A 19,868-nucleotide genomic window follows, 5' to 3' on the forward strand; every position below is an offset into this window, starting at 1 on the left:
TCAGAGGTGGGTGGTGGGGGTTGGGGTTGGGGTAGGCCGTAGGGGTAGGGGTGGTGGTGGGGGGTTTGTATGACGAATGACAACTGCGTGGCTAAGAGCACTTTCAAATTTAATTTTTGATAGACTTGATCACTACTACCAATAACGATATTTCACTGCAAATGTGATGTTTGAGTAACATGGGTTCGCGAATCTTATGCTCCTCCTAGCAACAAGACTTCTTTGTTATTCATAGTTGACATAACTTTACCTGCATGGGAGGCCAATTTTGGACAATATTTGTGTACGTAAGTCGCGGGTGCACACAAATTAAACATTTTTTTAAAATTTGTTTTGCACCACCCCTTGTGCGTGAGGGAGGGTTTGAACTCTCAACCACATGCTTTTTTAATGGTTATTTATTTGCTTTGGGCCTAAGTAGTCTAGATTATTTATTTATTCAATTGTAATCCAAAATGGTATTTTTCAACCCGTTTTAGATTATTTATTCAATTGTAATCCAAGAATTGTATTTTTTCAACCTGTTTATTATAAATTCATGTTACTTATCCATTTGCTTTCAAAATTGTTCTTAATTACATGCCACTTGACCACAAGATCATTGACACAAAACATCTTTTTTAATAGTTAATATTATCAATTAGTCAAAATAATTATCACAATTGATTACCAACTAATTTCCAAACAATCCCATATTATTTTAATCCCACTTTTTGTTTATTATCAAATAAAAAATATTACTTTTTATTTTAATTACTTACGTATACAAATTTAATTATGATTTTGACACCTATGACCTACCATTTGAACCAAACACGCCCAGAGATTGTTCCCTTCTATGGGCTAATGGCTAATCAAAGGACACATAATGGTGTGCTACGGGGATAAATGTATAGCACAAAAATACACGAAGTTGGAAAAAATAAAAAATCATTTGAAAAAAAGAACCTTACCCAAAAGCCTTATCACTCATATGTCTGTCCATCCACCACTTGGCTTCACTTCCCTCTCAACCACATCCACATGCTTCTTTAACGATCATTTCCCTATCATCAGCAACCAGAAACACCCATTGAAGGATAGACCATTCTTGAGCAAATGTCCGAGACTCTTAAAGGTAAAAACTTTTCCATTCACTGACTGTGTCTTGAATGAAGTTATATTCGATTCTTTAAAAAGTTCATATTTTTGGTGTGAGTTCAAGAATTTGAGACATTAAATTGAATGCCAGGTGATTCTTGAATTGTTAAGAGTAGAGAGGATAGACTGAATTTGTTGGGTTGGAGAATTGGAGGTTTCTAAGTCTATGATAGTGTTGAGATAATCTGCAGAGAGAGCAATGGCTAGCATGACTTCCCTGGTGAATTTGGGAAGCGTTTGCAGCTGTTCTTTAGGGCAGTTTGAAGGGTCGTCTGGTTTGGTGGGGAGCATTTCCTTTGCCAAGAATTTTAGGAGCTTTCGCAGAATTTGGGTTGGGAAGAGATGGCCATATGTGTCTGTTTGTAGGTTCTCGGTCACTGCTGATTTTATTGCTGATCAAGGAACTTCGATATCGTTGGATTCGTCGCCTAGAAGTAGTGAGGATGATGCTAATGCTGATCTTTTACTCAAGCCGGCTCCCAAACCTCAATTGAAGTCAGGGCCAAAATCTGTGCTTTCAGGCACGAGTTCAGCAGCTTGGAATGGAGCAAAACCTAGCTCAGATTCTGATGATGAGAGCAGTAGTGATGGAGAAGACAAAAGCAAAGTAATCGAGTCGCTAGGAGAGGCACTGGAGAAGGTGGAGAAGCTAGAGACAAAAAAGAGAATGAATGCCGCTATTAAGAAACCAGTGGCCGGTGCAAACGTTGAAGCAAAAAATGGCAAACCGATTAATTCAGTGGCTATTCCCCAGCAAAATTCTAGTACGTCGAAGAGTGTCTGGAGGAAAGGGAATCCGGTACCTACAGTACAAAATGCTGTAAAGCAACCTCCAAAACAAGAACTAAAAACAAGCAGCACAGAGAAGACGGACTCTCAACCTGCTGCTCCTCTAAGGCCCCCTCAGCCACCTCAGAAAGTTGAACCCAAGTTGCAAGCAAGACCATCTGTAGCTCCTCCTCCTCCACCTGTAGCTCCTCCACCTGTAGTTAAGAAAGCGGTTATCTTGAAGGATGTTGGTGCAGCTCCTAAGCCCCCAGCTACTGGTGCACCTGCAAAGGCCAAAGAACGCCAACCAATATTAGTTGACAAATTTGCTTCTAAGAAACCAGTTGCTGATCCTCTGGTTTCTAAAGCAGTTTTAGCCCCAGCAAAACCCGCAAAGGGCCCTGCAAAACCTGGAAAGAGTGCTCCATCTAGGTTCAAGGATGAGTTCCGTAAAAAGAGTGGTGCATCAGGAGGACTTCGCAGGCGAATGGTAGGTGATGAGATTCATGATGAAGAGGCATCAGAACTGAATGTTTCTATTTCTGGTGGTGCTACTGCAAGGAAAGGTAGAAAATGGACCAAGGCAAGTCGTAAGGCAGCAAGACTGCAGGCAGCTAAAGAGGCTGCTCCTGTTAAAGTTGAAATTCTGGAGGTTGATGAAGATGGGATGTTAATTGAGGACTTGGCCTACAACTTAGCTATTAGTGAAGGTGAAATTCTTGGTTACTTCTACACGAAGGGAATCAAACCTGATGGCGTGCAAACTCTCAGCAAAGACATGGTGAAGATGATATGTAAAGAGTATGAAGTGGAGGTTATTGATGCTGATCCGGTTAGAGTGGAAGAAATGGCAAAAAAGAGGGAGATTTTAGATGAAGATGATTTGGACAAATTGGAAGATAGACCGCCAGTCCTCACTATAATGGGCCATGTAGACCATGGAAAGGTAAGCAATCAAAGTTCATACTTTTTTTTTTTCTTTTTTTTTTTAAAGAGAAAAAAAATGTAATCATTTCTTTCATTTTGATTTTTACCTTCTGTAATTAGTGAACATTTGAATTCATTTGCTTAGCTGGGTCTAGCTAACTTTTGTTTTTTCCCTTTACAGACAACCCTTTTGGATTATATTCGCAAGAGCAAGGTATATGTTGAAGCTTATGTCATATACATAATTCTTTATTTTGTTTTTGCTTGGAAATCATGATTTTTTATAATGTGGTTGTTATTCCAAGAGATGCTAGCTTCAAGGGTTGTGATAAAAAATGTAGTTCAAACCTGAATCCTAACTGGTAGATATTTAGGTGGCAGCATCTGAAGCTGGTGGAATCACACAAGGAATTGGTGCATATCAGGTGAAAGTACTTACAGATGGCAAGCCTCGAACTTGTGTCTTCCTTGATACTCCTGGGCATGAGGTATACCAAGTATTTATTGTGTTTCAGCATTCATGTCTTTAACCAGAAGTTGATCTTGTTGCTCTCTCTCTCTCTCACTCTCATCTCTATTGCACTGACATACTTAGTGTTTAGTACTGAATAATAACTTTCCCAACTAAGTATTGGCTTATTAATATGGATAGTATATCTAATGATTTTGTAGGCCTTTGGAGCAATGAGAGCTCGTGGAGCGCGAGTCACAGATATTGCTATCATTGTAGTAGCTGCCGATGATGGGATTCGACCTCAGACAAGCGAGGCCATTGCACATGCCCAAGCAGCTGGAGTTCCAATTGTGATTGCCATAAATAAGGTCTTCTGGGATTAAGTGCACTTAGTGTCACATTTTTCTCTTCTTGCTTCTTGTTAGGATTGATGGTTTCTTTTCTGTGCCTTTTCAGATTGACAAGGATGGAGCTAATCCAGACCGAGTCATGCAAGAACTTTCTTCAATTGGTTTGATGCCAGAAGACTGGGGTGGTGATGTCCCAATTGTTAAGGTGGTGAAAAGGAAATTTACGTAGTTTTTTTTTTTTGGGTAGTTATATTGATTCTAAGTTATTTCTTTATATTCATGAACAGATTAGTGCTCTTAAAGGAGAGAATATAGATGAATTGCTGGAAACTACCATGCTTGTTGCAGAAGTAAGTACAAATAATTTTGTACATATCTCAGATTGAAGTTCTTGGATATTAGATGCTACTTCCAACCGCTCACATTTTTTATGTGCCTCAGCCACCGCTATTGTAAATGTATATGGATTCACGTGAAGAATAATGTAGATTTTGTGTAATGCTATTGTTCTAGGACACCCTTAGGGCATCTCCAATGGTGGAGATTAAAGGGGAGGAACACGGTTGGAGGGGAGAGAAGATTATCCTCTGGAGAGAACTTTCTCTCCTGAGGAAAGGGGAAGAAAGGCGCAGGCGCGTGCACATGGTGTCCCCCACCATGCTGCTTCAATTTAAAAAAAAAAAAAATCATTTTTTTGTTTTGATTTTTGTTAGCCGTTGAAAAACGGCTAATTCTTTTTTTTTTTATTATTATTTTTAAAAAAACTTGTTATTCTAATTTTTTTTTAAATATTTCAATTTATTTTCTTTTTAAATTTTATTAATTGTCGGTATATATGAAATTTAAAATTTTGTATTCGATTCCGAATGTTAATTTGTTCCGTAGGTGATTTTGAAGGCGAATATTAATTTATGAAATTATATTTTGATTAGTTTATAAAGTTATATTTTATAATTCAAATTTTTTTTTCAATTTGTTTTTATTTAAAATTGAAATTATAATTATAAAGAAATTATTAATTATAGAAAAGTGAATAAAATACTAGATGATGTGTAGGAGTGTGGAGGGTAGGGCCCACAAAAAAAGGGAGAAAAGGGGAGAAGAGTTGGTGATAAAATAGGAGAGGAGATTATAAGGTGATGTGGAGGAGTTAGCCCACAAATTGGGGAGTAAAGGGGAGAACCATTGTGGATGCCCTTATAATTAATACAAGCTGCTCTTTCACCCCTCTTCTAAGCTCTAAGACTATTTCTTGTCTTTATTGTGACTGCTGCAGTACTGAATTGTCCATAATGTGATTTCTGAATATTTTCCTGAACTTGTTTGGTTGACTTTCATTTTTCTTGTTTGTATCCTTGGTATTTTAACTCTGTGATTTGCTTATAAACTGTAGCTACAAGAGTTGAAGGCTAATCCTCACAGAAATGCCAAGGGAACTGTGATTGAAGCTGGTCTTGATAAATCTAAAGGACCTGTAGCTACATTCATTGTGCTGAATGGGACGTTAAAAACAGGAGATATAGTAGTTTGTGGTGAAGCTTATGGAAAGGTTAGTAGATGTAGCCTGACTTTCTGGGAAGTGGGAATTTTCTTTAAGATAAAATATGCTGTCTAATTTCTCCTGTGTTTTTAATCTGAATGTCTGAGAGGTAATCAACTCTACTTGGCTCATTTTCATCTTAATGCCTGCTTTTGAAAAAGCTTCCAATTCCTGTGTTCAGGTCCGAGCTTTATTTGATGACAGTGGAAAACGTGTCAATGAAGCTGGACCTTCCTTACCTGTCCAGGTATGAGCTCCAGGTTGCTGCTTCCAATTTAGTAGTTCGTGATTATTACTTTTTCTCTTATTTAACTTGCTCTGTTTGAAAAAAAAATATATATATGACATGAGTTTTGGAATGTCATGGGCTAAGTTTTACTATCACTTCAAGATTGCGAGTTCATTCCATCAATTCGAAACATCTGTTGCATGCTTCAACAGGTAATTGGCTTGAGTAATGTTCCATATGCCGGTGATGAGTTTGAAGTAGTTAGCTCCCTTGATATTGCTCGTGAAAAGGCAGAGGAAAGAGCAGAGTCATTGAGAAATGAACGCATATCAGCAAAGGCTGGGGATGGGAAGGTTACACTATCTTCCTTTGCTTCTGCAGTTTCATCTGGGAAGCTTACTGGGCTAGATTTGCACCAACTGAATATTATTCTGAAAGTTGATGTTCAGGTATTCAAATAAATTGCAATTTGGATTCAATTCACAAGTATAGTTTTTATACGAGTCAATAGATTTTGTGACCCCATTGGGCGCTTATTGTTACTTGATATTTACGAAACCCCCTTGCATGGTTAGGGATCCATTGAAGCTGTCAGACAGGCTCTCCAGGTTCTCCCTCAGGATAATGTCACTCTGAAGTTCCTATTGCAAGCTACAGGGGATGTGAGCACCAGTGATGTTGATCTCGCTGTAGCAAGTAAAGCCATTATTTTTGGATTTAATGTCAAAGCGCCAGGGTCTGTCAAAAGCTATGCGGACAACAAAAGTGTTGAGATCCGTCTGTACAAAGTCATATATGAACTAATTGATGATGTACGAAATGCTATGGAAGGACTTTTGGAATCAGTTGAGGTAAGTGGAGTTTCTATACGGGTCTTTCCTTGTACTAATTTTAGACCGTATATAAAGCTTGGTGTATCTGTAGGTCTTGAAGTTATTAACTATTTTTCTTGCACTTAACAATTTTATGGAGGAAATGGAATGTATTAAAAGCACCAACTCCATTGTTTTTCCATTGCTGGCATCCTAGACTGATTTTTTAAGAAGAATTTTCTACCATCAGTGATCAATTGCCGTATTTCTTCTATTTCATGTCTTCTGTGTGCTTCTCTAGTCGGTAATTTGATTGTGTCTAATTCAAAATACTCAAAAGGCATGAAATTGGTTATCTTGCAGGAACAAGTTCCAATTGGTACAGCAGAAGTGCGTGCTGTGTTCAGTAGTGGTAGCGGTCGTGTTGCTGGATGCATCATAACAGAGGGGAAAGTAGTGAAAGAATGTGGAATTAGGGTTATTAGGAAAGGCAAAGAAGTCCATGTTGGTGTCCTTGAATCTTTAAGACGGGTTAAGGAGATTGTGAAAGAGGTATGCTACTTTTTTGAAGATAAAGATTTCCATGTTAAGCTTAATGTTGTGTTGTGCTCTAGAATTTTATTCTTGTTCATTACCCAAGAACCAATTGTTTTTAACAGGTCAATGTCGGGCTAGAATGTGGAATTGGGCTTGAGGATTTTGATGATTGGGAGGTTGGAGATACTATTGAAGCCTTCAATGCGGTGCAAAAGAGAAGAACACTTGAGGAAGCATCATCCTCAATGGCTGCAGCACTCGAAGCAGCGGGGATAGACCTTTAAAGACAAATACGGGAGTTTTAGCCAGGGTCACATGTGCAATTTCGTCAAGATTACTCACCGTGCATAGAAGTCCTATCTGCAGTGCTCAGAGCAAATATGGGCTAGTTTTGCTGATTGCTTGTCTAGAAGATATGATACCGAAGAGGTGAGGAACAAAGGGTTGGCCCACAGTTGTATGCTGTTGCAATGTAAATAGTGATACGTATATTCGAGCTCCTTTTTGTAAAGAGCAGCACTTCGACCATTCATTTATGTTGCCCAAGATCAAACCAATGATAACAGATGTAACAGTTATACTTGACACGGAGAAAAGAAGTTCCAAAACACAAGGAATAGGATATGTTCTAGGTCAGATGCCTCGTCTTGTAATGTTACTAGTGTTTGCCTCTTCAAGTGGTAATTGTATTCAAAGAGAGGAAAAGGCTCTAATATATTTGAGATTCTTTTTCTTTCTCTTAGTGATTTTTGAGCCTGACATTAAGAATGACTCAATATTGATCTGCTATTGGGATTTCATACCAAAGTATCTTTGGTGTTGATCTGGGAATTTCCCGGGAAACCTTCCTATCAAAGATCATCTTCATGCACACAATTTTCTGATTATATTGTCTTTTTCCTCATTGATAGTAACTCTTTTATTGTCATCATTTACTGGCCGGAGGATTGCAGCTCGGGCTATTGCCTGCTATCACGTCTGGTTAAACAGGTACACTTTTTTACCAGTTGAATCATCTTAGAAAGTGTCGGAAATAAAATTGGCTTTGCTCATTTTAGTTTCGAGTGGATTCCCATAGTTGTCCTAAAGCTAAGGGGAATTTTAAATTTTTAATGCGCGCATCTTCTCTTTACTCGCCATATCTTGGTAGTCTCTCTTTGATTGCTGAGAAGCGAATGATTATTTTTTATGATAATAATACATTTCTTGAAAACGAGAAATCACAAGTACTCTTTCATGGCCAATAAAAATGTGGGCTGTGACTACTGAACAAAACTGACCCTGAAAACAGTAGGGGTAAAAGAAAAAGCTTAACATAGTAGGACTAAAGGTTCCTACATTTATTATTAACCTAGACTAGAGTAATCTAGGCTGGTAGCACATTGCAGCTGGAAGAACATGCTCTGTACTTTATTTCCTTGAATTGTAGAAATGGTGAGAAAAATGGAAAACCCATTGTTTATTAAGCAACAGGACAGCCTTCACGATATTTCTCCTGATCGAAAGATCTGTCCAGAGAAGATGAAATGGTCGAGACATAGGCCTCTTCCTCGTTGATGGTGTCCAGCATTTTGAGCTGTGGACGCTTTGCCAGGGAGAGAAATTTTGCCGGAGCAACTTCTGTTGAAAATCTCATTCTCTGGATTTTGGCCATTCTGATAATAGCTATCAGAAAGAGGCAAGAAACGAGTGAGAGGAGATAAGAATGAGGAAAATGGTAGGATACAGAGAAGAGCCTGAGGACTTGAGAATTTATAGCATAGATAACGTATTCCACAGGTCATTCATTGCCTGCGTTTAACTTTTTCATTTGTACTGCCAACTTCACCTTATACATGGCATCGGTTGCATGAAGTTATGGGTTATGACCTCAGTTCTGAAAAGGACAGGACAATGAGAACCACGAAACTAGTTACCCCATTCTTGGTTTTCTTAGGAGGGACCAAAAAACTAGTTAAAAATTTCTTCTGATGTAAAATGATTCATCTTAGGAGATTGAAGACCACTTTCTTTCTTTTGCTTAATTTCCTTTTCGAAATGCAACTGATAGGCTTTACCTCACGAAGCACGGTTGATTCTGTGACTGCCCCAGAACGAGGCCATTCCTTTAATAGAACCAAAACAAGATATGTGAGAAAGGTTATTGAAACTTGGATTGAATTAAGAAACAAGAGTTGAAAGGGAGCTGCTGAATCAATTAGATGTGGCTGAAACCGACCACCTATTATGACACAAAGTGTATAGCCAGTGAGGGGACCGAAGTCATAAATACTTGCAGCTTTCTACAGAGTGGCATTGTCTGTAGTATTCTGCAGATGCATCAAACATCTCTAGAGAAGTATACCAATCTCTTTTGATGGCCATTTGAAGTAGCAGAGAGCCATTTTATGATTCTATGTTGGCCCTTAACCATTGGCATCTCTCCGGTTAGCAGACTTCTTCCCACAACTTCATAAGAAATGATCACATGAGGCATGTTATATCTTCCACAAATGCTGGTGTTGAGCATATAATATATAAATATAAATGTGCAGTCCAACTATCAGCTTAGACTTTTAGTTGAGAATGAACATTCAATTTGGTATCAGAGCCAACCTCATGCAAGAGGCACGTGAGAGGGCATGTTGAGCATATATAATATATAAACATAAATGTGCAATTCAACTATCAGCTCGGGTATCGTTCCTTTTTACTGGATCGGAGGGGAATGCCACATTGCCAATTCTTTAATTGATTGGAAAAAGGAATTGACCTATGACAGAGGCAATCCTCTACTGCAAAGACTGCAGAAATGACTCTGAAAGGACACAGCCTTCATTTTTTGTGCTGCAAAATGAACAGTAAAATCACATTTTGTGAACCAAGTTTTCCTTCTCTACAGATCTGGTGCAATCAAGGCCAGCATTGTCACTTCTGCAGATCTATAAAAAACAAAAATTTCCAGAAAGTGATAATAACTGGTTTGGTCCCCCTCCTGTGGATAAGTTTGAGGTCATGAAGAAAGGAGGATATCAACCTCATCTTGATGGCCCCCACACAGAAACTGTAAGTTCTCACTAACTATGGACCTAACACATTGAATTAGGACTAATTATCGCTCGCTTTTCAATCTGATCTCCTTTGTTTAGTTACTTAACTATCAAACATGGCAGGTGTTTTATCGAAGTCAATTGCAAAAGACGAAGCAAGAGCCACATGCAGAAAGAAAATGTTAGGTGCACCAAAAAGATCTATGAACAGCTCTACAAGAAGTTCTGGCATAATGGCAGTTAATCTATGGAGGGCAACATATACTACCAGCCTACCAGGTAAAGATCAAATCTTGTCAAGATTTCTGGTCCCCTTCCATGAAAGCCGTGCTGCATGAGGTACGGGCTATCATGGCTCGTATGTCCTGTCTATTTCATGCCATTAATTCAAAAAGCAGGACGCGGCATATGTTTAATGGGTAGGCAAACGACCTGCTCAACACGCTACTAGGACATCTGTGATCTATGCCTATAAATTCACCGGTCATTGCTCTTCTCAGCACAACACAGCACTTCCTAAATATTTCATTTCCTCGCTAGCTTCTGGCAACTTTTTTCTCGTGTTTCTAATATCCCTGACTAGAAATACTATCCCAATGGCTAAGATTTTGACAGTAAGGTATGTAACAGAAATTGCTCCACTTAAGTTTATCTCGGTGGTGAAGCGTCCGCTAACTATAGTGCTGGCCACCATAACCGAGGAAGAGGATCATGTCTGAAGCTATAGCGCCAGCTTCTGATAGATGCTGGATCTGAAAGACTATGAAGACTTGCACCATGCCCCTGTAAATCTGCAATTTTTTGTTTTTTTCTTAAATTGTTATGGAGTATTTTGTCTTTGGATGGGGTGATTTACATCCTGAATTTTGTAGGCTGTGAATCTGTGATAAGCTCTATCTTTTACTAGAGTATATAGAATAAGGAGTTTTGAATTTGGAGGCATTTGTGTATTTGAGTGAATTCTAGTTTTACACAGATTTTCACCTTGTAACCATATCTTGTAATACATCTTTCTTGACTTGTACCTTGATTTTATTGGCTCAAGCTCACTAACACTGGATTATAATCTTAACACTAATAACCTGGGGTGTGGTTGAGTGAAAGAGATTCATCTATCTTTAACGATGCAAACGTCAAAGGAATTGATCATTGACTTTGGGTATGGATCTCCATGCCAGCTATCCCACCTTTAGATGTGCCTACAATTCAACGAAGGGATTAGTGACTCTGTAAACGTTTTAACCAAATACGCCCTCTATTGATAGTGTAAATACGCAGCGATATCCCTAATACGTACAAATCGATGGGTCTGATCGTATTCGGTCCTTTTATAGTCTGCTTGTTGGTTTAAGTCTTAAGCTCGGTAAATAACGTGAAGTCATAGAGTTATGAGCTAAGGTGCAGTAGCTTGAAGATCCCAAAAGTCCTTTAAACTTGCATTAAATGTGGTATTTATATGGGAGGAAGGAGACACATGTCGGGTTCTCGATATGCTTGACACATGTCGCACATGCAATCGGCTAGCTCCGGAATAGTGCCAAGATGCACACCTGTTGCAATATTCTTGATCAACCACTAAGTGATGTGACCGGCGTGAAGTGTAGCTTGGGGCAAACTTCCCAACCTAAAATGGTCGAAGTCGACCCAAAGTCAAAACAAAGCCTAACGTTAACAAAGCACTTGCTCGGTCTCTACACTTAGGTCGAGTTGATAATCTCAAGGTCAGGAGTAATTTCTCTAGTGACTGGACCGAATACCAAGCAAATGTACAATACATGTAAATAGGTATACTCGGAGAATATTTTCCATCAACTACGTAAAAAGTCACTAAGTTATAGTACAATTCTATCGGGCCGGGGTGTCATCCTCGTCTTTAGTGGGCAAGGTTGGACTTGAACTGTGGCCACCTCAATCTAGTCATGTGTGTCGTCGGATGACACTAGATACTGCAGGCATCATGTGTAAGCATGTTGTTCACAAGAAACAGTGGACCAGATTAAACCCTATGTTAAACTCTGCATTTCATAAAGAGAGACAACAATCAAATGAAGCTCCACCATCGGATCAGATGACAAATATCTTCACCTAATTTAAGGAGCAATGTAAATAATATGTAACCATTGGCATATTCTGGTATTATGCCATCTTCCTAAATCAGCTTCAGAGAAGAACATTTTTAGCAATATAATCATATAACGTACGAACAATCACCACCTTAACAGATAAGGCATGTATAACAGATGTGTGGTATTACATTTCCCTAGGATTTACGAGTAGTTTTCAACATCGACGTGAGAGTGTATGACCTTGGAGGGAGGTAATCCTTTACAATGGAGACAAAAGTACACTTTTTTGCAGAAACTTCCAAGATTCCTCTGGATAACCATGAGGTCTTGAAGAAAAGGAAAATTTTGACCACATCAATTCGTTTATATGGTCCTGCTGGTCCTTCAAATTAAAGTTTATGATCACCGTACCATTTTTCCCACGTACAACATCACATTATGATCTGCTAGCTAATTGATGTAAATAGTAGTCTTTATAGGGTGTAGTATTACGGGATTGTCGAGGTGAATGAATTTGTGGATTTCATTATAAGGTTGGTGTAACAATCAGTTGATTTGTGGATTTCATTATAAGGTTGGTGTAACAATCAGTTGTCGAACTGTAGGCTATTTATTACGGATTAGTTCATTATTGTTGTCCTATGAATTTTTATTGACACTGACTAGTTAGTGGTTATTACTAGGGTTGAGCAAGAAGGGAATGACACATACTTGTACTTGCACATTATTGTACCGAGAGTTGTTGGGTAGAAATTGGATTTGTCCCATTAGGTACACACATAGATAAGTTAATTTTTGTGCAGATTGGATGGTCACACAAGTAAATTTTATTTTGTTTCCTAAGCTTTTTGGCCAGACAATCTACCCTATTGAAAAAGAAGCAAAGAAAATCTGGAATTGCTAAAGGTCATTTGAATCTTAGCTTTCCACTGTGTGCCTTCAACTGAGCATGGAAAACCAACTATTTTGCCTTTTTGAAGCATTATGTAACTGAGGTTTAACAATGATATGATTGAATTCTTTGATCTAATGATGGAAACTGCATTCCATCCATCAATCTCTGTCTATCTAGGCACTGAGTATGTATATAGATTTTGTATGAAATGTATTAATTCCTTGGAATATAAATAGGCAAACAATATTGGAAGCAAAATTTTCTCATTTCGTGCCAGTTGTAATCAGAGACATAGATAAACCTTAAAACTAATGTTACAGACATTTTGAGGAGGAGGATTAATGTGGCAAAATTTACATTCTGACAAGAATTGAAGTTTCCAGTCATCATCTCATCAACAAAGATGGAGCCTTCTCCTGATAATTTGATCTTTGGTGTTTCTATATGACTCTGGGAGCTCTCTTTATATAGACACTTCTTAATGGCAATGTTTCATAGGACCGGTTCTGTTAATACACCTTTTCTACTATTCTCTCCCATATTCTTCTCCATGAACTAATAATCGTGGTTGGGTGATCTGAAACAAGCCTCCACCACTTTGTCTTCTCAACCAATGGGCTCGTCGTGTGCACAAAATTGATTGATTCTGATAGGCGATTCAGCAGGTTCATTAGAGCGATGACTTCATTTCTTTGCAACTGCAGCTGCTAAAGCATGGAAGAGGGAATTACAAACATGCATTTGAGAAGAAAATTGTTTCATGAAATTAAACTGTAGAAACTCACAGGTGGCTCTGAGTTCGTCTGACCATCGACAGAGAAAAGAATCTTTAAGGCAGTTCCAAGACCGAGAACTTGAAGCTTTCCCCAAAGACGGCATTTTTCACATCCTACACAATCCATTAAAGAACTGCAATTTGCAGATAGAATGTGTAAATCTTTCAGTTATATGATCAATTGTAGTAGTATATTTTATAAGGAATAATGGAGATGAGTTCTTTGACTCCATTTAAAGGTAAAATAGAAGAATCAACAGATCATCTAATTTTACTGGAGTATATTTGTCATTTTAACAAAATGCTCAGACAATAACCTGATATTCCTGAATTGTTTCTGAATCTGCTGCTTCAGCTCAGGTCCACTTTGGCCTTTCCACAGTTTAGCTTCATCAAATGGAAGTGGACATGCAGCTTGAAGTTTCGGGTTGTAAAGTAATTGGCGCATAAGGGACTGCGCTTTCAGATCTGCCTCCACATTTCCAGTGTCATATTCAGCCTGTTCCAAGTAATTTTTTGCCTGCAGGGCATATCAAGAGGGAAGCACGTAAATGGATAATTGAATATGTATGCTATACTTGTACTCAAGGGTTTGTCAATTAAAGCAAAAAAGTGAGCACTTACTTTTGTGACAGCTCTAAGAACAAAGAGGAAAGTGAAATACAAGTTTCTGACACGGTCAGGATATTGCAAAACACGATCATGCATCAATTCCAGATTTGTACCCCACTGAAAGTTGCACGGCAAACATGTCAGGATCTCACTGAAAGACTATATCACGATGATTAAGTAAAATAGTTCAGGCCTGGGCAGGTTTAACTCTTAAATTTCCAGAGCAAAGCTATCTACTTTCTCAGATAGAAGACTAGATATCATCTTAGTTGACACATTAAAAAAAGTATCCAAGAAAATATGTGCATCTATAAAACAATGACACCAACCAGGTTTTTAGTTTCATCGAGAAGGTAATCAGCGGCTATGTGTATTGAAATAGAGGAGTGAAGACCAGATATTAATTTGTACAACACTTTCTTCTCCTGGCACATTTCTCCAAAGGCATCTGTCAGAACATGGAAATCTCACATTAAACAGACAATTACGGGAAAGACATGACCATTAATTTGGCAAATATAATCTTGAACCAAAAATATGATTAAACAGGAATAACTAGATCAGTAAGATTCAACACTAATTTCTATCCCCTCTACTTTATTGTTTACAACAAAAAACCTTCTACATAGTTTAATTTTGTCACTTCCCTAAGAGAGTTTATCCATTCTGCTAGCATAGCCTTGTAAGGAACTTTTACATTTTAAATGAAGTGCAAATTAAGTTGAGCATTCACAGACAAGAACTTATAGAACAGCCTTTCTCTACTAGGATTAATCGCTGGAAACAGCAAACATCAAAATATACTTTTTTGGAAGTCGAACCAGTTACATAAACTATGACTCACATTTTGGGCAGTTTTCTGAATAAATTTCATCCCATATCCTTCTGGCTGATGGTCCACTATAGCCAGTGTAGCGCTCAGGGTTCAGTAGGAGATTTACATAGGTCATTTCATCTGCATAAAGAAGTTCATCAGTATCTAGAAAGCTATTTCGGTATCAAAATAAACCATTTGGAAGTACACAAATTACAGTACAGTTGTTAAACATGCCATATAACAAAATAAATTTCCCAAGACATCACACCATGATTTACAATTAAAATGTATGAAACAAAAGTAAATGAAAGTTTTATCACCGCAATTTAAGCCTTTTACTTTGTTTTTCAAACAATCAGCAAATATAAGATCCAGAGATTAATAGACTAACAGCATTGTCCAACATGTACCATGAAAAAATTACCATTATCAGTTTCATCATCATGCGTCCAAGGATTATCTACTTCCATCCAGCCCCTAAAAGCCTTAGAGTCTAATGTGCGGTCAACTGCAGCCTGTGGCTTTCCCTCTTGGCAAATAGGATCGTCAGATCCAAGACCATGTTGCAGTGGCCTCTTAAAAGGTTCTGGGAATTCATTTTCCGGACATTCACACACGCTACAGTCACGCAACTTACACATACCATCGTCTGGCCAAAAAGGGCAGTCACACCATAACTTCACCTGAATGACATGAAATGTGCGTCAGATTCTCATCAGACTAAGAAAATTTATCTAATGCACACAATAATTCACACTTGACAGACATCCCCTAGGAAGGTAAGAAGGTTCCAGTTGAAAATTGTTAAAAGAGGATAATTTCCACAAACATGAACTCAGCTCACATGAAAATTATCATAAAATTTTCCAAATCCCTTAACCACTCCTAACACTATCTTGTGCTAGAGAACTCAAGGTGATCTGTGTAAAAGTTAAAATAGGTGATTAAACGTAGATTAAACACTTCTATAGTGATTAGAGATGAGGTCCTTAGGCTTGCATCACACCTTAAAGTATCGGAAGAATGGAGTTGTAACAAGTTCTTGGAGTAAAGGATGCAGTACAGCTGCATTAAGAGTGTCAACTGTTTCATAATCACAGCAGCAGTCCTCAACAATTCCAGTATATTTTCGAGAATCCTGCCATGCATTTATGGTCACAAAACACCAAGCATCAGTCAATCCCAATTCACAAAGTGAAGTAATCACATTTTAATAGAATCTTCTTGTATGTAAATGCTACTAAAAGCACAATGTTCCCGTGCATGATAGATTTCAAAATCCATTAAGCATCTTTTTTTTTTATAGATGATATTGCATAAATTGGCAATTCACAGGCAATTAGAAAACTATCCAGGTTTCTAGCCAAATTAAGTCTGGAATTGTTTAAACATTGTCTGATAACATTTTATTTGCTCAAATATTTAAACACACAACACCTAAAGTGCTTTGTATCAGTAATCTCTAGATACTGCCAAAAGAAATGAAAGGAATTAAGGGATTAAGGAAGAACCTGAGCACAGGGACAAGATTTGAAATTATGTGCAGGAAAAAACCCTACTGCTAATGCTATCATCACCGCGCCAATCGGCATCCATCCCCATCTTCTTCCTTTCTTCTTCTTATTCTTCTCCCTCCCTTTCCTCTCTTCGACCTCAGCTTCCACCATTTCGCCTATACATACATTGATCTGTATCTACACCTGTATAATTCCTAATAAATCCCCTCAAAATCTCAGCTCTTTTGCCGTTCCTGGGTCTGCTATACACAATCTAACCGAAAGGAATTTATAGGATGGATGTAAATGTTTTATCTTAATGCGGCAGTCAAACCACGTAAGAACAAGGCGGTCAAGGATGAACAGAGCTCTCCAGCAAGGGGGGAAGTCGGAAACTAGGCGCGTGCAGTCATGCGCAATGGATTATGTCACGTGGCTGTTGGAGAGCGCGCGTAGCTATTGGGCTGATTGGGAGGGGAGTGAGAGTTCTATGGGGCTTAATATGTCATCAACGGCGATATTGTGACAATGTTGAGCCAATAGAAACTTCAGGTTCTGCCACCGTGGAGGCTTAGGGTCAGAACACTGTGCACCGTGCCGCAGCAAAATAAACTCTAAAAATTGTTCCAAAAAAAATCAAATAGCCCATTAAACATTTGGGAAAATGTAATTACCCATTACATTATAAGTATTTTATTTCTTTAATTTTTTTAAATACAAATAATGTATAAGATAATTTAAAATTTTGACATAATTACACCGTTAGAGTAAGACCCTCCCCATTAGTAGTTTTTGGACCAAATTTTAAGAAAAAATGGACGAGGTGGATGAAAGAGAGTGAAGAAATAGAATAGATGAGTGTCTTGCAGGAGGTTGGGTTTTTTGTTCCCTAAAGAGAAGCAACAAACCTTGTCTGTGTGGAGTGCACATTCACGTTGAGCGCGTTAAGCAGACGTTTTTTTTTTCTTTTTTCTTTTCTGTTTTTCTGACATTTCATTTTTTCTTTTCTTTTTTCTTTTTGCTTCTCCTTCTTTCTTAGGTGAAACTTAAATATTTGTGCAAAAAACTTATCTATTGAGGAAGGCCTAAAAGTTAAACTTTATAAATGCCAATATAGTAAAAAATAAGTATGTCCAATTTAGAAAATACCAATGTTGTATGTCTAATTACAATAGAGATTTTTTTTTAAACTTCTCAATTGGTACTAGATAATCTAACATGTACCCATGGAATGTGGATAAAATGAGGCGGAATTAATTCTAAATGTAACTATCTTGAGAGAGTGTTTTACACAAACACAATATTAAGCTACTTAAAAAAAAAAAAAAAAAAAAAAAAAAAAAAAAAAAAAAACTAACCTAATTTGTGTTTCCTAGCCTATCCTTAAATTCCAAGTAAGCTTCATAGACTTGTTGTGGATCTGGAAGAGATTTGGATACAGTGTCCCTCCTCATGCATCTTTTGCCCCAATCTACCAGTTTGGGGCAATCTTCTTCAATGTTGAAATTGGCAAATGTCTTGAAAACAATAAACCAGTTGTAGAATGGTACAAATGCAATATCTGCAAATCCAAAATCCTCTCCCCCCAAGTAAGGCTTGTCTCCCAGCTCTTTCTCTAACACTTTGGACCACTCAATTAGCTCCATCTTCCCACACTCTTGATCTTCTGCTGATCCCATCCAAATCTTCTTGCTGGAATCATATATCTGAACCAAATTTAGAAATTCTTGTTAGTCTTACAAGTACATAGTAAGAAACAAGTTGATAATTGAAGTGATGTTTAAGGACTTGACCTTGGTGTTGATGAAGTCAACCAAGAATCTTGCCTTTGCTCTATGGTAATGATCTGAGGGCAGCAGAGGAGAATTGTTCTTCCAGATTTCATCAATATACTGGATGATGATGTCTGATTCACAAATAGGTTTGCCACCATGGATAAGAACTGGGATTTTCTGATGCACTGGGTTCATTTCAACAAGGAGAGGAGATTTGTTGGCCAGGTTTTCAAATTTGTGGGTGTAGCTAATTCCCTTCTCGGCTAGGGCAATTCTTACCCTTGCTCCAAATGGACTTGCCCAGTAGTCCAAAACCACCGCTTCATCTTCCATTTCTCTCAGGAATGAAACACAAAAAGATAAGAATCGCTCGAGATACACAATCACTATTTAAGGAATAGAATAGCACTTATTTTACTTTTTATCAAATCGATCACTTTTGATTTTGAAAACTACTTTTTAGGTATCTTTGTCAGTACTTCAAAATATCTTTTCGATGCTTATCCAACACCAGGTGTTGATCTTTCAACATCAGACAAAGGGACAAGTCGAGAATTAGGTGTATGGGGTTCTGCAGCACCAGATTGAAACTTATGGAGAGTACTAGCGGTGGCACGCGCGATGCGCGTAGTATAATGCCCAACAAAGATCGAATAAATACAATGATATTAAAAAATGTGTTAAAATTTAAATTCTTTGGTATTTATTTTGTAATTTTTTTTGTTTAAATTTGAATTTAATTAAGAGGTCAAGAGTGTTATTTCAATAGTTATGTACGATATAAATATAAGGAGCTAGTTTATTTTTGTCAAACGGAGATTCATACATACAAGTTTATTGATAATAAATAGAGTTGTAGCATTTATATATACAAGTTTATTAAAATTGTAGTTCATTCTCCTACATCATTGTTAGTGTCCTACTTTGGGTTTTTTTTCCGTACAGTTTCTAAAACAAACATAGAAACTTGTGTTTTTGGTTGTTCATATCTCATATTCAAATAAATGTACTAACATGTAATGCTTTTATTTCTTTAAATAAAGTTAGTTGTGTTGCACGAAAGAAAACATAAACAATTTGAAATGAAGACTTATACATGCATTTAAATTCTTGTCCATCTCAATAAAAAAAAAAGTTGTGTCAAATTGCATCAATGTATAATAAAAAATATAAAAGTACGAATCGAACATGTACAAAATGATCTCCAAATGATTCGTTTCATTCATCTTCGATAAATTCCTAAATCACGTGAAAAAGTATTTAACATAGTTTGAGTTTTTGCTTGTAAACAAATTTGCATATTAAACAAACTAAACAGAAGTAGTGCTAATAGTCTACCTCGTCTAACAAGTTAATGTCTCCTNGAGGTTGAAAGGATAAAGAGTGATTTGGAAAATAAGAAGAAAATGTTGCTTGATAATCCAACAATGAAATTGGATAAGGCAACTAATAAACTTAGAGTTACTATTAATAGTAATATTTCGTATAGGAAAAAATGCAATAAATGTAAACGTTCTTCTTCTTATTACCTTCCTGTAACCCAACCTGAGAGTTCATTACATGTTCCTCAATTTTTTGATAATCTAGAATTAAATCCTCAGCAAATAGATGAGGTACTTGATTTTTTGCATAACGATGAATAAAAA

General features: G+C 37.4%; 3 protein-coding genes across 4 annotated transcripts; 1 reads left to right on the forward strand and 2 right to left on the reverse strand.

Moving 5' to 3' along the window:
* Positions 1-970: 970 nt before the first annotated feature.
* LOC116010618 (translation initiation factor IF-2, chloroplastic) lies at positions 971-7,628 on the forward strand. The gene is made up of 13 exons (XM_031250098.1): positions 971-1,117; positions 1,232-2,854; positions 3,017-3,049; positions 3,210-3,323; positions 3,508-3,657; positions 3,746-3,844; positions 3,927-3,989; positions 5,033-5,188; positions 5,361-5,426; positions 5,621-5,857; positions 5,984-6,259; positions 6,584-6,772; positions 6,880-7,628. The coding sequence occupies exons 2-13, from the start codon at positions 1,340-1,342 to the stop codon at positions 7,039-7,041; spliced, it is 3,060 nt and encodes a 1,019-aa protein (XP_031105958.1). The 5' UTR covers positions 971-1,117; positions 1,232-1,339; the 3' UTR covers positions 7,042-7,628.
* Positions 7,629-12,982: 5,354 nt separating this feature from the next.
* LOC116011313 (endoplasmic reticulum oxidoreductin-1-like) lies at positions 12,983-17,218 on the reverse strand. Of its 2 annotated transcripts, none has more exons than XM_031250866.1 (9): positions 16,463-17,218; positions 15,958-16,089; positions 15,376-15,634; positions 14,979-15,089; positions 14,464-14,582; positions 14,147-14,251; positions 13,840-14,042; positions 13,533-13,656; positions 12,983-13,451 (listed from the first exon to the last, which is right to left on the reverse strand). In XM_031250866.1, the coding sequence occupies exons 1-9, from the start codon at positions 16,616-16,618 to the stop codon at positions 13,257-13,259; spliced, it is 1,404 nt and encodes a 467-aa protein (XP_031106726.1). In that variant the 5' UTR covers positions 16,619-17,218; the 3' UTR covers positions 12,983-13,256. The 2 variants fall into 2 exon arrangements, with proteins under 2 accessions (XP_031106726.1, XP_031106725.1); XM_031250865.1 differs by having other exon boundaries at positions 12,983-13,454.
* A 576-nt stretch (positions 17,219-17,794) lies between these two features.
* Positions 17,795-18,649, reverse strand: LOC116009887 (glutathione S-transferase 3-like). The gene is made up of 2 exons (XM_031249070.1): positions 18,241-18,649; positions 17,795-18,153 (listed from the first exon to the last, which is right to left on the reverse strand). The coding sequence occupies exons 1-2, from the start codon at positions 18,553-18,555 to the stop codon at positions 17,806-17,808; spliced, it is 663 nt and encodes a 220-aa protein (XP_031104930.1). The 5' UTR covers positions 18,556-18,649; the 3' UTR covers positions 17,795-17,805.
* Between the last annotated feature and the right edge of the window lie 1,219 nt (positions 18,650-19,868).

The sequence above is a fragment of the Ipomoea triloba genome, chromosome 2 (assembly GCF_003576645.1).
Source record: "Ipomoea triloba cultivar NCNSP0323 chromosome 2, ASM357664v1".
Classification (NCBI taxonomy): domain Eukaryota; kingdom Viridiplantae; phylum Streptophyta; class Magnoliopsida; order Solanales; family Convolvulaceae; genus Ipomoea; species Ipomoea triloba.